The sequence below is a fragment of the Salvelinus sp. IW2-2015 genome, linkage group LG14 (assembly GCF_002910315.2).
Source record: "Salvelinus sp. IW2-2015 linkage group LG14, ASM291031v2, whole genome shotgun sequence".
In the NCBI taxonomy this organism is placed as follows: Eukaryota; Metazoa; Chordata; class Actinopteri; order Salmoniformes; family Salmonidae; genus Salvelinus; species Salvelinus sp. IW2-2015.
In genome coordinates, this window is record NC_036854.1 from 47195032 (window position 1) to 47222800 (window position 27769).

Genomic DNA, 27769 nt, shown 5'->3' on the forward strand with positions numbered 1-27769 from the left:
GAGCGGTTTGCTGATGTCAATGTTGTGAACAGAGTCCCCATGGCGGCGGTGGGGTTGTGGTATGGCGCAGGCATAAGCTACGGACAATGAACAGAATTGCATTTTATCGATGGCAATTTGAAATGCGCAGAAATACTGTGACGAGATCCTGAGGCTCATTGTCGTGACATTCATCCGCCGCCATCACCTCATGTTTCAGCATGATAATGCACGGCCCCATGTCGCAAGGATCTGTACATAATTCCTGCACTCTGAAAATGTCCCAGTTCTTCCACGGCCTGCATACTCCCAGACATGGTCACCCGTTGAGCATGTTCGGGATGCTCTGGATCGACAGCATGTTCCAGTTCCAACCAATATCCAGCAACTTCACACAGCCATTGAAGAGGAGTGGGACAACATTCCACAGGCCACAATCAACAGCCTGATCAACTCTATGCAAAGGAGATGAGTCAAATGGTGATCACACCAGCTACTGACCTGTTTTCTGATCCACGCCTCTTCCTTTTTCTAAAGATATGTGACCAACAGTGGCATATTTGTATTCCCAGTCATGTGAAGTCCATAGATTAGGGCCTAATGAAATGATTTCAATTGACTGATTTCCTTACATAAATACTCTGTAAAATCTTTGAAATTGTTGCAAGTTAAGTTCATATTTTTGTTCAGTGTAGCTACGGTACATAGCTAACAAAGACATACAGCGCGAGACAGAGATAGAGAGTCACACACATCGGTACACTCACCTATGAGTGCTTCAAAGCAGTTGGCCATGGCATGCCTCAGGTCTGACTCCCTACAGAGGTCTGGGCCGTGGGCATACAGCATGAAGCGATCCAACTCCAGTTTCTGGCAGAGCATGAAACATACCAACACATACAGTCATAATCTGTGCCATGCAATACTAGGAAAAGCAACAGTTCACTGGCCTGCTGGGCCAGTATGGCACATTTTCTACTAGCGTGGTCTGAAAAGTACTAGCTTCGGGCTAGCGGGCTATCTTAATATAACACCATCGCTGTTATATGATAACGGTTTCCCCTGGTGGTACTTTGACAACTACACACTGGCCACTCCCATGTTAACCTGATACAGCGACTGGCCAGGTGGTGATCTTTTGGGGTTGAAAAGGTTCAGAGTCTGCCAGTCCGAATCACTCTATACTGTTCTGTTCTGCATGATACTCAACTACAGTAAAAGGTCTATAGGAGAGAGAGACAGAGTGGCCAGCTGTGCCCTGATCTGTAAGCTCTCACTGTGTCGGCCCTGTTCAAAAGTAGTGCACTATATAGGGAATAGGGTGCCACTTGAACAACAGACAGGAGCATTTGGAAGCGGGGACAGTCACAGGACAGATAATCATGACTTAAAACTGATAAATCATAGGGCCGACCTTCATTCTACTAGAGGGACAGGGATCGCGTAGGGAGGGCCATGGTAGAGACCAGCCTGTCACTGGCTGGCAGCACATCTCAAACGCAATCCCACATGGCACCCTATTCCCTATACGGTGCACTACTTTTAAACCAGAGCTTATGGGCCTTGATCACTAAATAGGGAATAGGGTGCCATTTGCGAGTCATATTTGTTTGTTTTCATCTCAAATAGTATCAATCTTCTCAAATAAGTGACCTGTGCATTTGTTTCTATATTAACAATTTGTGCAGTCTTATTTTCCCGTTGATATCAAGTATTGTTTGCAGTAATAGCAATGTAGCTACTTTACCAAATTAAAATTAAAATACATGACTATGCATCAACAACTTCAGACGATTCATTAATTAGAAAGATAAACGTGATAATTACATTTGGAAGGGAAAAAATGTAATATAAATACTAGGCCTAAATAACTTACAGGGAACTTGCTGTTCGACTTTCAAGTTTTACAAGTGAAGTGTTGGCCTACGCCTGTTGCTTTCTGAAAACATTTTTCAAGAGATAATTACAAGTGTTCTTGTGCAGAGAAGGAGTAGATGTTTCGCTGGCTTAAGAAGAACTGGGAAACAACTTGGCAACCGTTGCATATTGTATCACACTCACTTTCCTGTAAATGGCAAATTGAAACGAGCCAAAGTGAGCCTGCGTCCCAAATAGCACCCTATTGCCCTAAGTAGTGCACTACTTTTTACCAGGACCCATAGGGCTCTGGTCAAAAGTAGTGCACTATCTAGGGGTATTGAGTGCCACTTGGGATTCATGCACCCAGCGATAGCGCTAACATGAATGCAGGCAGCTGCATCTTGGTATTCAGGGGGGAGCAACATGAAAGATTAAAGATTTAATTGCTTTTCTCCACATCATGGGATGATTAGTGTTCTTTCTCCAACAACAGTGCCAGTAGTATGGCAGGCAGAAGTGTTTGGCATGTTTTTGGCAATACGCTGTTGCCACAGGAGAGGGGCCGAGAGGTGTGTGTGTTTTGTGTGTGTGTGTGTGTGAGCTTGGTAATATGCTGCTGCTTCAGGAGAGTGGCATCTCGGAATGGGGGAAGTTGGGAACGGTCCGTAGGGAACCTGCAACACTAATACTAGACCGGAAGAACAACAACCTTTTAACTCTAATTACAGACAGAAGAGGGAAAAGAGAGAGAAAGAGAGATGGAGAGGGGTGMGGMGGGGGGGGGGGGGGGSACATAATTACTTCTCTCCCCTGTGTACTCTTACAAGGAAGTTATAAAGGAGAGGCAGAAACAATAAAAACTGGTTTCTATCCATCTCTGTGGTGAACACTCTCTTATTGGCGCTCATATCCACACTCTGTGACCTTTAGAGTAGAACCGTCTTAGGCTGTGTTTGAAATGGCACCCGATCCCATACAAATCTTTTATTTCTATTGAACCTTTATTTAACTACATCAGGGATCATCAACTAGATTCAACCTGGGCCCATTTCTTCTTGAGCGGATGTTCAGGGGTCCGGAACATAATGGGCGCGTTCGACATTGCAGCCGACTTTAAAGTCAAATCTACAAATCATCTTGCATCATCAATAACTACTCAATATTATTCGTAGATCAGTCAGTCGGTCACAATTTACCCATGACACATCACGGTTTTGATGCACTCAAACATGGACAATTAACATAAGTTGTAGCAATTTTTTTTTGCAGCGACAAGCTCCAACAGATATGTCGAAAACAATCGTTTCTAACCTTGCTGATATTTGTAGACGATCACATATCTCTCTCTATTGTGCGTGGGAATACTTTGGAACACATTTCCTAATTTGAAATCCCTTGGAGCTGATTTGTAAATGTGTTTTTATAGTCTTATGTCCCCTCCAAAAATTAAAACTTACAGAAATAAAATGAACACTGCCAGTTGGGGAATTTTGACCTACATAGTGAACTACATGACCAGATCCCCATTGGCCCTGTTCAAAATTATTGCACTATGGGCCGGTTTCCCAGACACAGACTTTAAACATACGTTCAATGGAGAATCTCCATTGAACACACTTCTTAGTCCAGGACTAGTGTTAAATCGTTTTCCTGGAAACTGTCCCTAAAAAGGGTATAAGTCTCACCTTTGCTAGCATGGCCAGGTGCTGGTTCTGTACAATGGCTGTTCTGTAGGTGGCGAGCCCTCCTTCCTCCAGACTGGGGAACAGGTAGTACAGATGAACACTGTGGAGACAGGAAACATAAACAGAGCCGTTAGATCCAAGATGGCTGACGATGGGTCACGATCCKCAGCTGTGTGCAGGCAACCAACCAGAGACCCATTAGARCCGACATGACCACAGATCCCCAGCTGTGTGCAGGCAACCAAAGACTTGTTATTATCCAAGATGGCTGACCATGGGTCACAGTTAGGGCTGGGCGATATATCGAATTAACGCCATGTTTCAAATGCCTGTATCGCAGAATCAAGGTTATCATTTATTTTTCATTTTTAGGAACGTTCTGTCTTTTTGGTCTCGTCTCCTCTCCACTGTGTACATTCCCACTTGCAGACACCGAGCCCCTCCCCCTGCCACTAACAAAGACGAAAGATAACTTCTTCCTCTCGGACAAGCAGTTTAAACTCGCTATTTGCATTTTAGGTTTGGTCCAACAGAATCGGACAGCGAAACGCTTAGACATTATTTTACTGTGATAGGTGAGAACATAACAATGGTATCATCAGAAAGGTTGTCTCAACTCCCAAAATGTAGAACAGAGAAGAACGTACTAAAATGACAGTACCAGTTTGTCGCGCGCAGTGRCACACATGTAAGTCACAGACGTATGTGCAAGCTGTCTAGTTTGTGTTTCATAAATGTACAATGAGCAAAAAAAAATACATTTATATAAGGAATTAGCAACTTGTTCTCATTCTGAGAAATAACTATTTTCTTATCAGGTAGGCCAATTGATTTCAATATCTGAACAAACTGAGCAGGATGTTAAAAATAGTTGGAGATGGAAAGGAGAGTGTATTCGTAACAGTTCAACTGTTCTACATTGTTAGCAAGCAAATAGATCCAAGTTGGCTAGACTTGAAATAGAATGTTTAGCTGGCTACTCACCAGCACTTGGGCTTGTGCTCGAGATATTGTTTGAGACCCGAGTAAATTTTCTATAAAGTCTGCTATAAGAAGTTGGTCATTATTAGTGGATGTGCATTGTGAATGGTTCTCGTTACATTTTGCAACAAAAAGGGRATTTTCATAGATAGACTTGAAATCCCGATCAGTGATTATTGCATCAAAAAAAAAGCTGGTTAAACAATTTACATAAAATAATACAGTGGGTCTTATGGTTGTAGAAGGCTAATATTTATCTTAGTTGTAATTCCACAGGCCCTGAATTCATTAGATTATTGCTGACTGTTTGAAATGCACTGTATTGACCTTTAATTGTACAACAAAGCTTATTTTGAGAAAACATAGCATTGTTGGAAAAGTAAGCATTTCACTGTTAGTCTTAACCTGTAGTTTACGAAGCATGTGACAAATAAAATATACTTTTTCAAAATTTTAGTAGTTTTCTAACCATGATAAAATAAATAAATACAAATCAGCATATAGGTTAACAATGAAAGTCCATCAGCATGTTGAGAGATTTTGTTTTATTTCATGCTTCAGTGTATTTAAATGCAACAGTTTTTCTAGAATGCATTGTCCACTGGGCAGCACAGGTGTGAGAGCTTACAGTATGTGGTTGTTTGTGATAAATCCCGACAATAAGAAGAGGACAAGGATGGAGAGAGGTGAAGGAGAAGAGAGGAGGGATCGAACAAAAGAAAAGACCTTGGTAAGGAGTGTTAAGCCTTGACATTTTTAAAGGGACCGTAGGTAGGTAAGCCTGTGGTGAATAGATGAAGCATTAAATGGCCACGAAAGATCCCAAGATCTCTCATCTCAAATCAGCCAGCCTGCTCTTTAACACTTCAATATTCTATATATTCCCGGCTCCTGGTAGTCGAGTTCTAAAAATGTTCAATCCAGCAGACAGCAGTGCTGGGAGGGAGATATATACATACTGTATATATTCACAGTAGCAGTCAAAAGTTTAGACACACCTACTCATTCAAGGGTTTTTCTATATTTTTACTATTTTCTACATTGTAAAACAATAGTGAAGACATCAACACTATGAAATAACACATACGGAATCATGTAGTAACCAAAAAAGTGTTAAACAAATCAAAATATATTTCATATTTGAGATTCTTCAAAGTAGTCACCCTTTGCCTTGATGACAGCTTTGGGATTATGGTTCCATTTGGGACACAGCCGAGGTATCTAGGTAGAGTTGCAGCGACTAAGTCAGTGTAGTAATAATAGCACCGTGTCATGAGTGGTGTGGCAGTGCAAGCTGAGTGGTGCCTGGACCACAGCGGTCTCCTCTCACCTGGGAGTGACTCAGTCAATAACACACACACAACATTCTCATAGCTAACTGCTAGTTGTCATGGAGAATTTCAGCAGGCTCTATGAAAGGAGCTATCGTGAAATTACAACCGAATACCCAATTAGGGGGAAATCACAGACTAGAATAAAGAGGAGGAGGGGGAGTTGTCGCCATGTTCGATTAGCGGAGGCGTCCGTCAAAGAAAGAGTAAATCTCACCTGGTGAGAAACTCCACGACGGCATCGCCGAGAAACTCCAGCCGCTCGTTGTGATTGATCCTGAAAAGAGAGAGAGAGAGAAATGAAGAAAGAGACATGAAGGCAGAGAGGAGAGAGAGGTGTTTATTAGGTCTCAGTCTATCGTATATCAGACATTTACACAGGAACCACAGGTCTCTGAGACAGACCAAATCAACACAATCTGACAAATAGCAGGGGTGAAAATCCAATAGCGACCTGAAATATGGCCTGTACATGTTTAAATCAAGTTTATTAATTCTTCTCAAGTGTATTCATTCAGCCTCAAACTTTCACAAATCTATAGCACACKATGCAAAGGTGTTTTGGAATAAAAAAGACCCCTGCATCAGAGGTTGGTGACGATGCTTAAGCTCACTCATGGAACTAAGTGCAGGGCCAAACCGCATAGCAAAACAGCAACCGCTTGGCTTAGGGACATTGCATTCGCTAGGTACACACTACCGGTCAAAAGTATTAGAACACCTACTCATTCAAGGGTTTTTCATTATTTTTTTACTATTTTCTACATTGTAGAATAATAGTGAAGACACCAAAACTATGAAATAATACATATGGAATCATGTATAGTGGTTACTCCACTAAAAGTTTTGCGATTATGCCGCGGTACTTAGAGGTAATTGGTGGTTTAGTACGGTACCCTGCGTCACCACTTCATTGCTCCAGACCAGCACAAGGGGGAGTTAGAGCTCTGATTATGCTTTTGGGTTCTACTGTGTCTCTGACAATGAATGGGCGACATAAATCTAAATAGAAACTGATAATTGTGCACATCTTCATTATTACTTACTAAAAATGTTGTTACACTAAGGTTTTTAGTATTTTATTTTGRTCGGATTATTTTGCTCTTACTGTAGTACTCTCCCGACCAGGCATGTTGTACAGCGTCTAAGTGGCGCAACGGTCTAAGACACTGCATAGCAAACAAGCTGTGTTGCTACAGATGCTGGTTCAATACCCGTGCGGTCCTTGACTGGGAGACCCATGAGATGACTAGGTTTTTGGTTTCTCTCCCTCTAAAAACAGAAATAAATCATTTTAAATAACAAACTAGCTTTATTTATAAATTAGTAACAATGTCTCACCCCATGTTCAAGAATGGCCTTTTTCTTGTTCATTTTACGTTATTTGAAAACGAAATCTTCAAAATATTGTTATTTTTAAAACAAAGCGATTATTATTATTAAGTTAGAGTTATATAAAAAAAAAAAGCCCCTTGGATATTCTCACAGATATATTATTAACCCTGTTATTAGCAGGACAATATATATTGTTCATGGCTCCCGAGTGGCGCACATTGGGATTGCCTTGCAGTTCTCCAGCTGTATCCACTGAAACACTGGTCGGCGTGCAAGGTTCAAGGCACGGGGTGGGCCGCAGAGCCGTGCACAGAAGACGGACCTAGCCCATGGGAAGGGAGGTAGCAGGGAGCAACACTTTAAGGGGCATTGCACTAATAATGGCGCTGACTAGGGAAACATTCCCGCTGTTCTTAGTGCCAGTCTGCACGTTCAAACTAAAACAATGTAAATAATAATGCTGTGAAAAATGCCCCTTAGATATGAATTCATAGGGCAGATATGGTTAAATATTCAAGCATTAGACATCTCACTAAAGGCGTCAGTCAAAAGTTATACTTAAATTTAARGAAAAATGACATGAAAAGCACACATTTGTAAATCCCAAACTCTAAAAGTAATTGGAAAGGTAGATACAAATTATTTGTGACATTGTGGATACAATAAGGAAKGTAAACAAGATGCTGTGTTTTTATTTACAGCTGGTGGCATTTTGAAAACAGGTTTTCAAACACTTGTAGCCCGATTAGCAGGACAATAGACTCTTTATAGCCCGGCTACTGTAGGTGTGAACATCCCCCTACCTGCAAAAAATGACATTGCGACCAAAGAGAAGAGACAAAATGGACATCGTTTTCATCAAGCCAGCTTCTTTCTATGGTGCTACRCGTTCCAGGGTTAGGACCGTAACCATGAGAGGACTTGACAATGAGCCGGAGAGGATCACCAAAACTGGTCAAACTAGCAATAATGTGTACCAGTTGTTGACACTTAAATAATGTGTCAGAACGTTGCAACTTTATAAAGGACGAACCCCTGTAGTAATCAAAAAAGTGTTAAACAAATCAAAATATATTTTATAGTTGAGATTCTTCAAATAGAAACCCTTTGCCTTGATGACAGCTTTGCACACTCTTGGCATTCGCTCAACCAGCTCCATGATGTAGTCACCTGGAATGCATTTCAATTAACAGGTATGCCTTGTTGAAAGGTCATTTGTGGAATTTCCTTCCTTCCTTAATGCGTTTGAGCCAATCAGTTGTGTTGTGACAAGGTAGGGGTGGTATATAGAATATAGTCCTATTTGGTAAAAGACCAAGTCCATATTATGGCAAGAACAGCTCAAATAAGCAAAGAGAAATGACAGTACATCATTACTTTAAGACATGAAGGTCAGTCAATACGGAAAATGTCAAGTACTTTGAAAGAAACCAAGCGCTCTGATGAAACTGGCTCTCATGAGGACCGCCACAGGAAAGGAATACCCAGAGTTACCTCTGCTGCAGAGGATAATTTCATTAGAGTTACCAGCCTCAGAAATTGTAGCCCAAATAAATGCTTCACAGAGTTCAAGTAACACACATCTCAACATCAACTGTTCAGAGGACACTGCGTGAATCAGGCCTTCATTGTCAAATTGCTGCAAAGAAACCACTACTAAAGGACACCAAAGAACATTAGATGGGTGGAAATTTGTCCTTTGGTTTGGAGTTCAAATTGGAGATTTTTGATTCCAAATGCCATAAGCAGCCAAGAAGTGCTCAGCATATGTGGGAACTCCTTCAAGACTGTTGGAAAAGCATTACAGGTGAAGCTGGTTGAGAGAATGCCAAGCATGTGCAAAGCTGTCATCAAGGCAAAGGGTGGCTATTTGAAGAACCTCAAATATAAAATATATTTTGATTTGTTTAACACTTTTTTGGTTACTACATGATTCCGTATGTGTTATTTCATAGTGTTGATGTCTTCACTAAAAGTTTTACAATGTAGAAAATAGTAAAAATAAAGAAAAACTCTTGAATGAGTAGGTGTTCTAAAACTTTTGACCGGTAGTGTACATTACATAATGGATTGGAATAAGAATAACCCCAGCATCAGAGGTTGGTGACATTGCTTAGACCTCCTTATGGAAGTAGGGCCTACCTGGAGGGGGAGGGGTCATCTTGTCCAAGACGAGACATGATGTTGATCAAGGTGTTGATTCCTGACCAATCAGACAGAGGTTGGTTAGTCAGCATAGACAACAGAAACATCCATCAATCAATATTGATGACGTGTGCGTGTGCACGTTTGTATTCTACTGTAGGTACCCACCCTTCTTCCTCATGTACATGTGGTGGACCTTTCTGTCCCCATACTTGGGCTGGCGGATGCCGCAGTTGGACAGGGAGTTACGGGCGTGGTCCGGATTCATGCCAAAGTTCAGGTGGTGGCTGGGGTGAGTCATGGCCAACTGAAAAGAGAGGGAGAAGAAGTCTGAATCTGCTGATGGTGATGGTGATTCTTCTGGGACCGTATGTGTCACCATCTGAATGGATCAATTGAGCTACAGTATGTACTCATCGGAATTAGCATCCCAAAAATATGAATCAAATGGAAAGAAGTATAAATAAATCAAGTATTTTGGAACAAATAAAGCCAGTTAGCACACTGGAAGATCTACACATATTCCCCACCACTGTGCTTTGTTTGGAAAGCAGGGCGTCTGTCTCATCCGAACATCGTCGCCCGAGGAACAACAGGGAAAAGAGAATATGGCTGTAGTACTCTCAGTAAGACGTGCCGAGCATTTATCAATCTAACATTATCAGAATGTAGCTTCTGTCAGCAAAAACACTAACTCATCTCTCCTCTCAACGGACTGCTCGGGTTTCCAACTTAAAATCAATTTCAAGCTCCAATGAGATACATGTAAAAATTTAACAGAGGGGGTTTCAATATCATCAGTCCAGACGCCACCAGGGTTGTATCCTTGAACAGAAACAAATCAATTTGTGTTCTAACTAAAAGAAACAGAACTGCGTTCAACAGTTCAGAACTATTTGACCTTGCACGAGTAGACGTCGAGCACAACTCTTGTCCTCTTGTCTGAAAGGTTGACACAAAAATACTTGGAATTCTAAATGATCCCTGTTGGTCAAACAGAGAAATGTCAGACACGTGGGCTGTGTCCCGAATGGCACTCTATGAGCCCTGGTCGAAAGAAGTGCACTGTACAGAGAAAATGGTGCCTTTTGGGATGCAACCGTCGAGTGGCAAAGACAGTACACTTAATGCTCCTTCTCAGAGTTAACGTTACACTTGAAATTACTCGGAATCTAACGGCTGCCTCAGACCACTTGTTGAACAGCTAAATGCGTCGTCAGATGCTTTTTTTGCCCTCCCACGTCACTTTATACACAGCAGATCTCCGCAAAACTTTGTGGGTTATCCGTCTCTATGTGACCATGACAATCTTCAGAACAAAGTTGCCTACAAATACAAAGTTGCACTGTCTTTGCCATTGTCTTTGCCATTGATACAAACAAGCACTGTATAAAAAGACGCTTCAAATGAAAACCGAGATGGCTTTAAAATAAACCGTAAGCTATAGGCCTATTTCAATCATATTGAAATAAAATGTCATGTTCAATCATTTGAGTTCTATTTTGCTATTGGTAGGCTACTGTCTGTAATTGTATCAGTATAGTTTATGATGTGTAGCCTAACATGTGCGCAATGATGTGCCAAATCTGTGATTTTGTGCATTTTTATTGTTTAGTCATTAGAATAGGCACGCCTTAATATTTGCAGCCGTAGGTGGTAATATCTCCCTAGGAGCTGATCCATCGTCAGTATTGTGAAATAATTAAAATATATGTTAAGGAAAGACTTGAATAGAGAAAGCAGCGCTCCCTTTCATTTGATCCTATCAATACAGACTCATGATCCAACGACGCACTTTGCGACCGTTCCCTCTGCGTGGTGTTTTGGGAAACGCATGTGACATCTTCGGCCGTTGTAGGAATGATGCATCGTAAAAAAACATATATAATAATTAAACACACATAATCCTACATTCCATCGCTATCGCGAAACCGGTTCCTGGAGAGGATGCTAGTCTGTCAAAATTATGACTGCATGAAGTTATGGGGCTTTGGGTGTACTGACCATTGCATTGTCTACTGGCTGCTCAACAGCCTTTGGCTAAACATGAGTAATCATGATAGATGAACCTGCTAGTCATCTATAAACCTTTGAACATCTTGAAGAACGATCTGGCCTTAATGGCTCTAATAATCTCCAACCGGCACAGGCAGAAGAGGACTGGCCACCCCTCAGAGCCTGGTTCCTCTCTAGGTTTCTTCCTAGGTTCTTGCCTTTCTGGGGAGTTTTTCCTAGCCCCCGTGCTTCAACATCTGCATTGCTTGCTGTTTGAGGTTTAAGGATGTTTTTTTTATTTTATAAGCACTCTGACATCTGCTGATGGAAAAAGGGCTTTATAAATACATTTGATTTGATAACTCAGGAGGAAAGTCTGTATGTGTCTCAAATGGTAACCTATCCCATTATATTCCTTATATAGTGCCCTTCTTTTGACCAGGGCACAAGGGGAATAAGGTCCCATTTGGGATGCAGTTTGAAACTTGACAGAAACATTTTGTTATATGAATACATAAAACATTTATAAGCAGCAACATGCTGTCTCGATCAATGCAAAGACACCCTTTTTGCAAGATCAATCATTGTCTCAGAGACAAAATAAATTTAAAAAAATGAAAGGAATTGGAGCATAAATTAGACTACATTAATTATGTTGGAAATTAGACATACGAAAACATGATCCACTTTGGTGCCTCTTGCACGTGTCACCAGCATGTACACACACACACACACACACACACACACACACACACACAGAGAGAGAGAGATGACATCTGAGATGGGGCTGTGGTAGAGTTTTACAGTTTAATTATTGAGGACCTTCGGGCCGTCTCTGTTCCTGGGGAGAAGGGGGAGGTGGGTGAGGGAAGAGAGGAGTGGTGGGGGTGGTAGCAGAGAATGTAGAGCAGGGGTGACAAAACTGAGCGGTGGAGATGGTTGTTTAAAGAACAGAAGAGAAGACGAGGAGGCAGGCAGGAGAACCTCGACGATGCTTGCATGTCTCCAACCGTCACTACATCTTTAACCGAAAGCGATCTTGTAATCAAGAGCTCCCCTGCAGGACAATAGAGGGAAATACAGGAGATGGACTGGTGCTGTTACTAGTGTGTGTGTGTGTGTGTGTGTGTGTGTGTGTGTGTGTGTGTGTGTGTGTGTGTGTGTGTGTGGTGTGTGTGTGTGGTGTGTGTGTAAGGCCTCTACCATCAGCCAGGGCTTTCTATTTAACAATAATGATGACATCAGACAGACAGACACACACACAATACCGCAGGTTAACACATGCATGCAAGCGCGCACAATAACACACATCTAAATTAGGGAGGCGTTACAGGGTCCGTGAAAATGCAGGAATCCTGACTAGGTCTTTAGGTGTCTATTAATTTGCCATGTTTGTTACCCCCTACCCCTTTCGGACATACCAAAAAACAGGTCAAAAGAAGCAGGCATGGTAAATTAGTGGGATCTCTGTCTGTGAACGAAAGGGTAAGAGGGCTTTGAGTGTATGATCATGAAGCATCAGTCAACCAACCCCCTTTCTTTAAGCACGAATACAACACATTCATTTCTAATGTATCAGTCTCTGTATGACAGCTCTCCAATTGTGCTGGAGAAAGCACTGCGGCTAATGCTGAGAGCTCTGGAAGGCTCCAGCCCTGAAGGGACTACACTGGCTGTGTGCATGTACGTGCGCGCGTCTCTCTCACCTGTAACAGACAGCGCTCCTTGAAGACGTAGCCAATCAGGTCGTCCAAGTGCTTCAGACACTGGTGGTAGCGGATGTGGTGGGTCAACACTGGCAACATCATAGCATGCTGCGGAGAGAGAGAGAGAGAGAGAGAGATAAGTGGACGAAGTGAGAAAGAGGTGGAAAGAGACGGTAAGAGGGAAGGGAGAGAGAACATGGCATAATCAAATCAGCCAGTCATTATTAAGTGGCGCTTCGGCCGAGAGGGAGATGAAATAATCACGAGTCCAATCAGTGTGCATGTGTTCTTCGCCGTGAGGAGAAATTAAGAGTTGTGGGGGAAATTCAAATGTTGACACGGACGAATCAGGACCTGCCGACAGGTCCTGCCTGTGCAGAGACGTAGCCAGTGTCAAAGAAAACAAATAAAAGGAAAGACAGAAATAAACGGAAATACAGAAAGACAAAGACAGAGAGGGGTGAGCGAGCGAGAAAGAGAGAAGGAGAGAGGCGAGGGAGAGACCGCGCGAGTAAATGAGAGAAAGAGAGTAACCAATATGAGCTATCATTAGCGGGAGTCTCATCAGTCCGTACTAGGAGAACAGTGGGGGAGCGTTGTGTAGCGGTGGAACACCCATTAACCCGGCACCACCGTGTAAGAGCAGGCTGAGCTGCATGTTTTAATTAGTGTTACCAGGGGAGCCCGGGGCTCCTACAGGTCAGTCAAATGAGCTGCGTCGCTCGCTCTCTCTCTTTCCCTCTGCTCCATCTTTCTCTCTCTCTCTCCTCTCCCTGTTCCTTTCTCTCTCTCTCCCCGTGTGTCTTTATCTCTCTCTCTGTGCTAACCACTAACCCACACAGCCCCAGAGCTGATCAGTCAGCCCACCCCTGGCCCTCGACGGCCTACCCACCGCCCACATCTACACCACTCTAAGGCCTTGTTAACCACCCAATTAACAAAGCAAGACCGTGTCTCAGTGTCTCAACCCATCAGACTCGCTCAAATTAGGCTACTGCTCGAGTGGCTGAGATAACATTAGCATGGGTCCACTCCCAGACCAATTTACTCACTGGGTACTCAGTAGGAGACGATGGGGAGGGGTGTAGGAGTGTGTGTGTAGGAGTGATTGTGTCTGTGTGGAGGCAGGAGTGTGTGTGTGTGTGTGTTTAGGGGTAGGAGTGATTGTGTCTGTGTGGGTGCAGGTGTAGGTGTAGGTAGGGGTAGGAGTGATTGTGTCTGTGTGGGTGCAGGTGTAGGTGTAGGTAGGGGTAGGAGTGATTGTGTGGGGGCAGTTGTGTGGGTGTAGGAGTGATTGTGTGGGGGCAGTTGTGTGTGTGTAGGAGTGATTGTGTGGGGGCAGGTGTGTGTTGTGTGTGTGTGTGTGTGTGTGTGTGTGTGTGGTGTGTGTGTGTGTGTGTGTGTGTGTGGTGTGTGTGTGTGTGTGTGTGTGTGTGTAGGGTTAGGAGTGATTGTGTCTGTGTGGAGGCAGAAGTGGTGTGTGTGTGTGGTGTAGGAGTGATTGTGTCTGTGTGGAGGCAGGAGTGTGTGTGTGTAGGAGTGAGTGTGTCTGTGTGGAGGCGGGAGTGTGTGTGTGTGTGTGTGTGTGTGTGTGTGTGTGTGTGTGTGTAGGAGTGATTGTGTCTGTGTGGGGGCAGGTGTGTGTAAGGGTAGGAAGGATTGTGTCTGTGTGGGGGCAGTGTGTGTTTTGTGAGAATGAGATGGCTGATGTGAAACTGCTCTGGGTTGCCCGCCCCCCCCCTCCGGGTTGTGCTGTGGCGGAGATTTTTGTGGGCTATACTCGGCCTTGTCTCAGGATGGTAAGTTGGTGGTTGAAGATATCCCTCTAGTGGTGTGGGGGCTGTGCTTTGGCAAAGTGGGTGGGGTTATATCCTTCCTGTTTGGCCCTGTCCGGGGGTATCATCGGATGGGGCCACAGTGTCTCCTGCCCCTCCTGTCTCAGCCTCCAGTATTTATGTGTTGGGTGGCTAGGGTCAGTTTGTTATATCTGGAGTACTCCTGTGTCCTGTGTGAATTTAAGTATGCTCTCTCTAATTCTTCTCTCTGTCTCTCTTTCTTTCTCTCGGGGGACCAGAGCCCTAGGACCATGCCTCAGGCTACCTGGCATGATGACTCCTTGCTGTCCCCAGTCCACCTGGCCGTGCTGCTGCTCCAGTTTCAACTGTTCTGCCTGCGGCTATGGAACCCTGACCTGTTCACCGGACGTGCTACCTGTCCCAGACCTGCTGTTTTCAACTCTCTAGAGACCGCAGGAGCGGTAGAGATACTCTTAATGATCGGCTATGAAAAGCCAACTGACATTTACTCCTGAGGTGCTGACTTGCTGCACCCTCGACAACTACTGTGATTATTATTATTTGACCATGCTGGTCATCTATGAACATTTGAACATCTTGGCTATGTTCTGTTAATAATCTCCACCCGGCACAGCCAGAAGAGGACTGGCCACCCCTCATAGCCTGGTTCCTCTAGGTTTCTTCCTAGGTTTTGGCCTTTCTAGGGAGTTTTTCCTAGCCACCGTGCTTCTACACCTGCATTGCTTGCTGTTTGGGGTTTTAGGCTGGGTTTCTGTACAGCACTTTGAGATATCAGCTGATGTAAGAAGGGCTATATAAATACATTTTATTTTATATATGCCTTTGTTTGCTATGCGTGGCTGACGTTATGGTATGACGCTAGAATAACCAACAGGTGGTAGGGTGTGCATCTATGTGTGAGTGAGCACCCATGTTTGTGCATCTGTGCGTGGATCTGTGCATAGGTGTGCTGCGTCTCGGAGAGTACAGTGTACATTGTGTGCGTGTGGGGCAGCAAAGCGTCTCTCCTGCCTACCTGACAGAGGTCAGAGCGGACGCCAGTCTTCCAGAAGCCCTGGCTGCTGAGCTCCACGGTCACCTCCCGGCGCATGGTGTTCTTCTGGCGGATCTTCTGAAGGGCTTCCTGATAAAACACCACCCGTACATTATTAAGCCTAGTGTGTGTGTGTCAGATCAGAGCTTCCTGACAAACACACATACATTATTGATCCACTGGGTTAGTGCTGCTGCTACAGGGGACAGCCAAACATCTTTACAACACACAATGTCTGTTAACCCAGAAGTAAAATATTGCGTCATTTGGTCAGCTGCGTGATTAACTTGAGTTCATACTTGGTAGAAAATTGAGAGTTGAGAGCAAGAATGAAGTCACCACCCTCACAAAAGGGAACTCTCAGCTAAAGCTTCCCCCCTACCAGGGTGTGCACATGAGCAAAACACTCGAGATAAAGTCGTTTAAGCACCGCCTTCGCTCAACCCTGATACGTCCACATAACCAGTGATGAAAACCCCAAAACCAGAACTAATGCTGTTCGTTATCTCGTGCATCCCGTTCAGACACAGCAGATTTTTTCGGTCGACTCGCAGAATCTGCCCACGGGAGATTACACCACACACAGTTAAACATTCAGGAACACACACACACACACAGAGAGACACAGAAAGACAGAGAGAGAGAGAGAGAGATGCAAATCTACCAGAGACACACACAAACAGGTATACAGAACGCACATACAGCTATCTCTCCTTCCTCCCCTCTCTCCAGGTAGTGCTCCAATGTGTACGGGCGTGTGTGCGAGAGAGCTGGAAACTGGACCTGCAGCCAGCACGGGCTGGTGTACACAGTGTCAGCCCCTGCAGAAGAGCAGACAACTGGTAACAACACAGCGAGGGGAGGTCTGCACCAGAGACATTCCAAGTACCAAAATGTTACTACTTTTGACCYCTACTTTTTCCTGACATAGCGCATGACTTTGAACCAGTACAATAGGGAATAGGGTGCCATTTAGGACACAACATTGGGCCAGTATCCACAAAGTGTCTCAGAGTAAAACATTGGTGGTAAGTGCTAATAAAGAGAGACATTCTATTCCTACTCTTATTGGTAAAAATATAAGCTACGCATGAAGGCTCTTTGGTCACACACCCAGTCGACAGATATTTAGGACACAAAAAATATGCAGCGAGTCAGTCAGTGGCTGCTGCACACACATACAAATGCCTTGGAGTTGTTAAAAGAATGCTTTGATATTTRTATATGAGCGATCCAGAAATAATCMAGACCGACATTCATCTCTCGCGCTTCAGACAATGATTTCACGAGTCCAATTTCACGATATGCCTAAATACTTAACATGATGTAGGTAATTAAATAATACAAAAAAAATGTGTTTATTTATTTGTCTAGTGGTTTTATTTAACGTCATCCCTTTGGAGCGCAACATTATGTAAAAAAATATCTATAAAAAAAGCCTAAAGTTGGGCAATTAAAGGAATCTTGGGCTTATGCTAACTATGTGTTCGACGAAAATGACATACCTTTAAAACCAATAATGTATATAAACTCCGGAATGCTGATGCTATGTACTGGCCATTGAGAGGCTTTATTGGCACTCCCCAGTAGGAGCAGTCCGCCATAGGAATGAATGGAATTCTACAGTATTTCAATWAAAAATGTTTCAAGGACAAAATTACATGTATTAAAGTAATTTTTAAAAATCATTCATTTTAAACAGTTTTTTTATTTGTATGTTTAGTTCACATAATATAGAGTTCACATCTGGTGACTGGTGATGCCTCATTGCGATTAGTTATTCCCCATCACTTGCAACAATGCCAATGAGCATCATCACTATCTTTTCTTTGCGGTACCTCAAACTGTCGTGATTACCAGCCGAGATAAACTTTTATGAGTTGATTTGACTCCTGGCTKAGAGCTTGGACAGTGTCTTARCATCCTAAAATCTACTCTGYGAGTTTTGTTGTGTCTTAAAAACAGATTTTAACAGGATTCCTAGGACCTTTCCTGACATTCTTTGTGGATACGGGCCATGGTCTGGGCTGAGAGAGTATGTCTACGAATCAGAAACAGGACTTGGAACATGTCTATCAGCACATCGGTCTTCTCTGGTGGTACCATTGGGCCAGTAACCGGAAGGTTGATGGATCGAATCCCTGAGCTGACAAGGTAAAAATCTGTCGTTCTGCCCCTGAGCAAGGCAGTTTAACCCACTGTTCCCCTGGTGACAAAGACGTGGATGTTGACTAAGGCAGCCCACCGCACGTCTCTGATTCAGAGGGGTTGGGTTAAATGCGGAAGACACATTTCAGTTGAACACAATCAGTTGGACAACTGACTAGGTATCCCCCTTTCCCTTTCCAATGGGCCATCGTCAAAACGGGGACGGATGGTACAGGTAGCTGCCAAAATAAAGCAAACAGCAACATAAAGTGTCTTAATAGGGCATTGAGCCAGAACAGCTTCATTACACCTTGGAACAGATTCTAAAAGTGTAGTCTGGATGAGATTGCGTTATCTGGCGTTTTGTTGATGAAGCATGAAAACAAACGGGCGCCGTCTCAGGTGCCGCTCCAGYATCTCCTATAAGTGTTCAATTGGGWTGAGATCTGGGGACAGACACACCCTTTAAACCCCCTATGCTCCTTTGAGACCCCTCTTTCAAAGTCGCTGTGATCTTGCCAAGGCAGCAAAATAATGGGCAACAGGCCATTTGTATACCGTAATGGCTMAATTAACTCAGGAACCACACCTGTMTAGAAGCACATGATTTTAATATACTTTGTATCCCTCATTTACTCAAGTGTTCCCTTTATTTCTGCAGTTACTTGGATCTCTGTCACAGTGCCTAAATTACCCATGATAGAATCTGAAATGGAAGGGCAGGATTTTCTGTCGACGGCAAGGAAAGAAAAACAAAAACATTAATAAATACCATCCTACTTTGACCTGCGCATCAACGGGAACACGGTCACACACACTGCCATCCATCAGCGGTAACCATCCATCAGCGGTGTGCCACACACACTGCCATCCACAGGGTGTTTTAATTACATTATAAGGACATGGAAGTAAGTATTTAGATATTTTTTATTTGAAAAGACAAGTAGTTAAATACACTATTTGAAAATTCTCAAATACATGGACCCAAGAAATACACCAAATACATGGACCCAAATACACTGCATTTTTGTATTTATTTATTTTACCTTTATTTAGCCCATGCATTTTTATTTATTTATTTATTTTATTTAACCTTTATTTAATTAGGCAAGTCAGTTAAGAACAAATTCTTATTTACAATGACGGCCTAGGAACAGCGGGTTCCTGCATTGTTCAGGGGCAGAACAACATATTTTTACCTTGTCAGCTCGGGGATTCGATCCAGCAACCTTTCGGTTACTGGCCCAACGCTCTAACCACTAGGCTACCTGCCGTTCCGTAGCTGCCTGTCATTTTAAATTAGAATTTGAAAACACTTTCAAGTARTAGGCTATTTATAGGAAACTATTTGAAAATACTTTCAAATTCCAATAGAAGTTGTTGATTTGGGCCACATTATTTAAAAATAGACAGAAAATAAGTATTTAAATAACAATAATAGTGTGTGTGTGCGCGCGTTGACAGGCAGCTATGTTTGAAGCATATCAAAGCGGCCGYCCAGGGGCCCTGTATCCTCCAACTGGGGTGCAACACGTCTGTCTCTAGGGGCAGACAGAGATGGGATTCTCTGGGATTCTCTCTGGGGCAAGAGGCCCCAACACAGCGGAACTGACCCTGCAGTGCATCCCAAATAGTCTCCTATTTCTTATATGGTGCACTACTTTTGAACAGGGCTCCTAGGGCACCCTATTCCCCATGTAGTGCAATGCATATGACTATGGTCAAAAGTAGTGCACTTCATAGGGAATAGGGTGCAATTGGGGTCTCTGGTCAAGAGAAGTGCACCATGTAGGAAATAGGGCGCCCTTTGGGATTCGTACATTACAGTGACAAAGGGCCATACAGGCAGTCACCCGTCTAGAGCACCAACCAACTTCTCTGATGAGATGAAAAGCTTCTTTCCCCAATTTAAGGGCTCTGGTTTGGTCGCAGCGTTCATTTTACATTATTCAGCACAAAAGAACAGATGAATGTGTACCAGGSCTGTGGATGAACAAGTGATACACAAACACTCACAGACACTCACACTCCTAATGAAGTTCCCAGGGGGTTGGGGATAGTAGAAGTGTTGCTGTATTGTCATGGGTGGGTGAAGACACGCTGAAATAGCGGACCCTTGGAGATGTGATGGCCTGGTGTGTGGTGAACTAATTGCTCTATAGGTTGACAGTGGGAATATCAGTAACTGTAAGCGACGCTGCCGGAGCCCCTAGCCAGTGCTACCTGGAAAATAGGCTAATTGACTGTGCGCTTAAGACACAGACACACACACAGACACCAGCCTCGACAGCAGCTACTTTAGAAAATAACACATAGCTCAACAAAGGCAATAGAAGCAAGCGGAGACAAAATACATATAGATGAAACGAAGCTATAGACAGTGGTTGCAGCCTTAATGGCAACCTATTCCCTCCACAGAGCACTAGATTAGACCGATTATGATTTTTCAACGCCGATACCGATTATTGGAGGACCAAAAAAAGTCGATACCGATTAAATCGGCCGATCTTTTTTATAATTATTATTATTATTTTTTTTTATAATGACAATAATACTGAATTAACACTTATTTTAACTTAATATAATACATCAATCAAATCAATTTAGCCTCAAATAAATAATGAATTTGGTTAAAATAATGCAAAAACAAAGTGGAGAAGAAAGTAAAAGTGCAATATGTGCCATGTAAAAAAAGCTAACGTTTAAGTTCCTTGCTCAGAACATATGAAAGCTGGTGGTTCCTTTTAACATGAGTCTTRAATATTCCCAGGTAAGAAGTTTTAGGTTGAGGATATTATAGGAATTATAGGACTATTTCTCTCTATACCATTTGTATTTCATATACCTTTGACTATTGGATGTTCTTATAGGCACTTTAGTAATGCCAATGTAACAGTATAGCTTCCATCCCTCTCCTCGCTCCTACCTGGGCTCGAACCAGGAACACATCGACAACAGCCACCCTCGAAGCATCATTACACATCGCTCCACAAAAGCCGCGGCCCATGCAGAGCAAGGGGAACAACTACTCCAAGTCTCAGAGCGAGTGACGTTTGAAACGTTATTAGCGCGCACCCCGCTAACTAGCTAGCCATTTCACATTGGTTACACCAGCCTAATCTCGGGAGTTGATAGGCTTCAAGTCATAAACAGCGCAATGCTTGAAGCATTGCGAAGAGCTGCTGGCAAACGCACGAAAGTGCTGTTTGAATGAATGCTTACGAGGCTGCTGCTGCCTACCACCGCTCAGTCAGACTGCTCTATCAAATCATAGACTTAATTATAACATAATAACACACAGAAATACGAGCCTTCGGTCATTAATATGGTCAAATCCGGAAACTATCATATCGYAAATAAAACTTTTATTCTTTCAGTGAAATACGGAACCGTTCCGTATTTTATCTGACGGGTGGCAACCATAAGTCTAAATATTCCTGTTACATTGCACAACCTTCAATGTTATGTCATAATTACGTAAAATTCTGGCAAATTAGTTCGCAACGAGCCAGGCGGCCCAAACTGTTGCATATACCCTGACTCTGTTGCACAGAACGCAAGAGAAGTGACGCAATTTTCCTAGTTAAAAGAAATTCATGTTAGCAGGCAATATTAACTAAATATGCAGGTTTAAAAATATATACTTGTGTATTGATTTTAAGAAAGGCATTGATGTTTATGGTTAGGTACACACTGGTGCAACGACAGTGCTTTTTTTGCGAATGCGCTTGTTAAATTACCCTTTTGCGAAGTAYGCTGTGATTCGATGATAAATTAACAGGCACCGCATCGATTATATGCAACGCAGGACAAGCTAGATAAACTAGTAATATCATCAACCATGTGTAGTTAACTAGTGATTATGTTAAGATTGATTGACATTAAGATTAAACTGACATTTACTCCTGAGGTGCTGACTTGCTGCACCCTCGACAACTACTGTGATTATTATTATTTGACCATGCTGGTCATTTATGAACATTTGAACATCTTGGCCATGTTCTGTTATAATCTCCACCCGGCACAGCCAGAAGAGGACTTGCCACCCCTCATAGGGAGTTTTTCCTAGCCACCGTGCTTCTACACCTGCATTGCTTGCTGTTTGGGGTTTTAGGCTGGYTTTCTGTACAGCACTTTGAGATATCAGCTGATGTAAGAAGGGCTATATAAATACATTTGATTTGATTTTGATTTGATTTTTTATAAGATACGTTTAATGCTACCTAGCACCTTACCGTGGCTCCTTGCTGCACTCGCATAACAGGTAGTCAGCCTGCCATGCAGTCTCCTCGTGGAGTGCAATGTAATCGGCCATGATCGGTGTCCAAAAATGCCAATTACCGATTGTTATGAAAACTTGAAATCAGCCCTAATTAAAATCGGCCATTCCGATTAGTCGACCTCTACACTAGATATCACCAGGGCCCATGTGCCACGTGATATCTGGTCAAAAGCACTATTTAGGGAATAGGTTTGCCATTTGGAACCCATGCAGTGAATGCAGKATTAAGAGATCAGGACCTCAGCACTGCAGCACACGGCTACAATCTGGTGTTAGATGGTTCTAGTAATTACACTAGTACACGTTTCAGCCTCACGCTCCTGTGAAATTGCATGAAGCTGGCATGCGTCATACTTAATTATAATGAGGCCAGGGAGATGTACTGTAGTGTGTGGTACCCACCTCCCTCTGTGTAAGCTTCTGCTTGTCTATCTGCTTGACCTTGGGGCTGTTAGCCAGCAGGTGGCGTAGTTTCACATAGCTCTTCCACAGCTTCTGGTACCTGGGGGGGGGGGGGCAGAAGTCAAGCTGTGGCTCAGAACAACACATCAATATTTCAACAGCACAGACCATTATTAAACATTATTTAACAGTAGCCTCCAGACATTACTCCATTAGTCTGCTCTGTGTGTGTGTGTGTGTTGTGGACTGGGATGGCTCTTCTGTATGTCTCCTGTTTCAGACCAGAGAGGCCGGTGAGTCCGCCTTTCACCCACCCAGGCAGTAGAGATAAAACAGTATATAAGCGCTGGTTGGTTGTTGTAAGACTAGTTCACTCACTGTTCACTCTTCTGTAAAGTACTGCAATTACATGTGTGTGTGGCAAGAGAAGGGAAGTCTCTCCACATTACATTTACATTTACATTTTAGTCATTTAGCAGACGCTCTTATCCAGAGCGACTTACAGTAGAGTGCATACATGTTATTACATTTTTTACATACCGAGACAAGGATATCCCTACCGGCCAAGAGCAGACGCTCTTATCCAGAGAGACTTACAATACATTTTTCTCTTTTTTTTTTTTTTTTTTTTATTTATATTTTTCATTCATTTTTTATTTATTTTTTATTTATTTTATTTTTATTTTTTTTAATTTTTTTACATACTGAGACAAGGATATCCCTACCGGCCAAACCCTCCCTACCGGCCAAACCCTCCCTAACCCGGACGACGCTATGCCAATTGTGCGCCGCCCCACGGATCTCCCGGTTGCGGCTGGCTGCGACAGAGCCTGGGCGCGAACCCAGCCCAGCCTGGGCGCGAACCCAGAGACTCTGGTGGCGCAGCTAGCACTGCGATGCAGTGCCCTAGACCACTGCGCCACCCGGGAGACGGGTGGCGCAGACACATGCCACGATAACAATCTATTAGGTTTTGGTCTTAATTTGCTTTTGAAAAGGACACTYTTGTGGGATAGGTGATAATAATGGACCATTGAAAAACCTCCTCAGATGGACTGACTCTAGTAATGAGACTAACTGTGACTCTGCCCATCTCTGACCGCTTCTCTCCATTAAGGCTCTTTCCTCATTTATAGCCGAAGTTATTCAATTATATGAGTAGCGGCCGGCTGGACAGGGAGAGAGAGAYAGAAACATGCGGTAGAGAGGACTGGAGATGAGGGGAATTATAATTAGGGAGTTTTAATACGGCGACTTCATTAGTGAACGGTGTAGAGGGAGACTGAGGCAGAGACGGCTTTACCGCCGTGATTACCGGCTCACCACCGGCCTAACGGCGTGTGTTTGTACGGTCGGCAGCCGGGGGACGCGGCAGAGAAGAGGAGGGCAGGGTGAAGCTGCAGCCTGGGAGGCCTCCCTCCCCAACCAGCTCACATGACCTTTCAGAAGATCCACTCTGTGCTCTCAGGATGCCACAGGCTGGTGTGTGTGTCTGCCACAAACTCTTTCATTAACATATGCTGCATGCCTGCCGTCGCTCTCTCGTTTACACTCGTTCCCCACCTTCTGCTTCTAACTCCTCTTTCGCTCTCTTTTTCTTTCACTCCCTCTATCTGCCCTCCCTCTGTGGCCCTCCATAGAGATACTGTGGTTAGAACGACCCTAAACATTATTTTCTAAGGCAAGGAAACAGGAAGGGGCAGCTTAACATATGCAGCCGTGTCCTCTCTCTTCCTCTCTCCCCCACTCACTCTCCTCTCTGTGGCATTGCCATCAATGCAATTAAAGCCAACTGTCGTTAATGATGTCCCCATCCGCCCATAAATTTGTCGTCTGCGGCTTCGAGGTTTGCGGGGAGTGTGCGCGCGTGTGTGACCGCAGCAAGAGAGCACAGAGACAGACTGAAGGTCGGACATCCCTAACATTAAGAAAAGGTGACTAACATCACTCAAATGACACAGACCTGAACAGATACACAATACTCGCAGGGATTCATAATGAGAAGATCTCTCTCCTGTTTACCGATAAAGCCTTCTATCCCTCATCATCGGCATCTATTCCCTTCATAGTGCACTACTTTTGACCAGGGCTCAAGTCAAAAGTAGTGCACTATAAAGTGAATAGGGTGCCATTCGGGATGGGCCCCTAATCTTCTTAAAGTATCTGACAGGAACCCTGTCACAGATAAGAGACACAGACAACAAAGAGAAACTAGCCGAAGAGTTCCACTTTTGATTGGCGCTTGTTTTGGTTGTTATTGTAGCTTTCTCTACACTTCGGAGACGACAGCAGAGGATAATTTAATATACAGTAAGCTTTTGGTAATTATGCACAGGCACAGTACAGTATTCCCTCTACTCCTCTGTCTGTGTGTGTGTGTGTGTGTGTGTGTGTGTGTGTGTGTGTGTGTGTGTGTGTGTGTGTGTGTGTGTCATTACTATTCACGAGACAAACCGTGCCGTTCCCACGGCGACAGCGCCCGGCGGAACCTTAGGACCCCGTGACGACGCATGTGAAAATGTCACGCCAATCTTTCTCTCCCACCCGCTCTCCGACATTCCCCCTCTCTCAACACAGAAGAGTGCCACCATCAACCGTCCTGTGAGAGACGCTTTGAATAAGCAGTGTGGGGAACGGGGGAGAACGGAGGGAAAGGAGTGTGTCTTGAGGGAGGGGGAGTATACAGTAGTGTTTGTGGGCGGGGAGGATCAGAGGCAGGGGGGAGTGTAGTATCTGTCTCTTATACACATCTAGATGTGTATAAGAGACAGGTATACAGTAGTGTTTGTGGGCGGGGAGGATCAGAGGCAGGGGGGAGTGTAGTATAGGTCCTGGGTGGTTGGCCGAGTTACGGGTGGGGGGCTCTGGCGTAGCTGAGCTGGGCAGTAGGTGGTGGGAAGAGACCCTGGGTGGTGAGGGGGTTGGAGTTTGCGGGTTACAGGGAGGATCTTACTGGGGGTCCCCAGCGTAGCTGAGCTGGGCGGGCCGGATCCCGAAATGGACGATGATGGGGAAGGTGATGACCTCTGGATTGAACTGCTCTCTGTCCAGCTGGTCAATACGCACAGAGCTAGGCTTCTGAAACAACAACACAAAGACTATGAGACCAGGGAACAWATGGATAAAGTGTCTCAGAGTAATGATCTAAGACCTGTCCATACAAATCGTATTTATTACGGTCTAAAAAGCTAAACTGATCCTACATCAGCACTCCTACTCAGAGACGCTTGACACACAGACTCAGATCCTATCAGACTTTGGTAAGTACATTGTTGTGTTATGTTACAAAAAGAGCATGTGAATTCATGGAAATGTGCACTCAAAAGTGCAAACCCTGCCAATCTAGCACTCTATCAATCACAGACACACCCTACGGACCCTGTTGCACTTTATGGAATAGGGTGCCATTTTGAATACAGTCCATGAAAGTGCTCTTGTCCTCTCTCACCATGCCAGGGTTGGTGACGATCATGCCCTTGCACTCCTCTGCGTACTTCTGCCACTTCAGTTCCTCCCACTGCAGCATGTCAGCTATCTCCTCCTCAGGGACCAGAGGCTTGGAGCTCCGCAGGAGGTAGAGGAGAACCTGGTGCATGGAGAGCACCTCCTTACCGCCGTCTGACACGGAGGGACAAACACAGAGATCGTGAGATACACAGACAAACACGCATCCAGAAACGCATACACACAGAGAAACAAGACCGACAGACCGAGACAGACAGAAACACAGAGAACATACAATGCGACAAGGTCAAATACACAAATCAGGTCTAGACACTCATGCAAAATTGATTGATCTCCATTTACAAAAATGTTTGCATGGACAGATACTCGGAAAATCCATACAAAATTGATTGATCTCCATTTACAAAAATGTTTGCATGGACAGATACTCGGAAAATCCATAGATCTGAATCTCAACGCATTAAGAGGACAACTCACGTGTACACACACGCACACTCATGCAGACAAAGTACATACAACAGCATGCAGTACAAACATTCTCCAGCAGAGAGAGAGAGAGTTTTCTGAAGAAGGGACAGTCTCACCAGGTAAGAAGCGGACAAAGCGAGGCATGAAGTGGAACTTCTGACATCCAGGAGATTGGTTGTCCCACTCTGGACCTGCGTGGGGAAACAACAAAGATACTGAAAATAAGATGAACCGMTTACACCTTCAGTCTCAAAATCTAATTTTATTGGTCGCATACACATTTTGCAGATGTTATCGCAGGTGCATCGAAATGATTATGTTTCAAGCTCCAACAGTACAGTACACCTAACAATACACACAAATCCCCAAAATGGAAATAAAGAAATATACAAACAAGCAGTGTCAGAGTCCGGAATATACACTACCAGTCAAAAGTTTTAGAACAAGGTTTTTTCTTTATTTTTACTATTTTCAACATTGTAGAATTATAGTGGAGACATTAAAACTATGAAAGAACACATATGGAATCATGTAGTAACCAAAAAACTGTAGTAACCAAAAAACCTACATCATTCTACAATGTAGAAAATAGTAAAAATAAAGAAAAACTCTTGAATGAGTAGGTGTTCTAAAACTTTTGACGAGTAGTGTATATATATACAGAAAAGTATGTGGACACCCCTTCAATATGCACGTGGACACCACCCTTTGGCTATTTCAGCCACACCCATTGCTGACAGGTGTATAACATCGAGCACACAGCCATGAAATCTCCATAGACAAACGTTGGCAGTAGAATGGCCATACTGAAGAGCTCAGTGACTTAACGTGGCACCAACATAGGATTGCCACCTTTCCAAAAAGTCTGTTTGTCAAATTCCTGCCCTGCTACATCTGCCCCGGTCAATTGTAAGTGCTGTATTTGTGAAGTGGAAATGTCTAGGAGCAACCATGGCTAAGCCGCAAAGTGGTAGGCCACACAAGCTCACAGAACGGGATCGCCGAGTGCTGAAGTGCGTAAAAACCACCTGTCCTCAGTTGCAACACACACTACCAAGTTCCAAACTGCCTCTGGAAGCAATATATACACACTAACGTTCAAAAGTTTGGGGTCACTTAGAAATGTCCTTGTTTTTG

The 27769-nt window shown here is 43.8% G+C and overlaps 1 protein-coding gene across 1 annotated transcript in view; it reads right to left on the reverse strand.

The window, feature by feature from the left end:
- drosha (drosha ribonuclease III) overlaps positions 1–27769 on the reverse strand; it is a 120019-nt gene that overhangs the window by 79570 nt on the left and 12680 nt on the right. The window contains exons 12-22 of the mRNA XM_070446711.1: positions 26749–26823; positions 26148–26317; positions 25653–25777; positions 22700–22799; positions 15850–15957; positions 13018–13125; positions 9485–9623; positions 9314–9374; positions 6054–6113; positions 3525–3624; positions 747–849 (exon numbers count right to left, since the gene is read on the reverse strand). Of these exons, the coding sequence (XP_070302812.1) occupies positions 747–849; positions 3525–3624; positions 6054–6113; positions 9314–9374; positions 9485–9623; positions 13018–13125; positions 15850–15957; positions 22700–22799; positions 25653–25777; positions 26148–26317; positions 26749–26823 (1149 nt within the window). The remainder of the gene's footprint in view (positions 1–746; positions 850–3524; positions 3625–6053; positions 6114–9313; positions 9375–9484; positions 9624–13017; positions 13126–15849; positions 15958–22699; positions 22800–25652; positions 25778–26147; positions 26318–26748; positions 26824–27769) is intronic.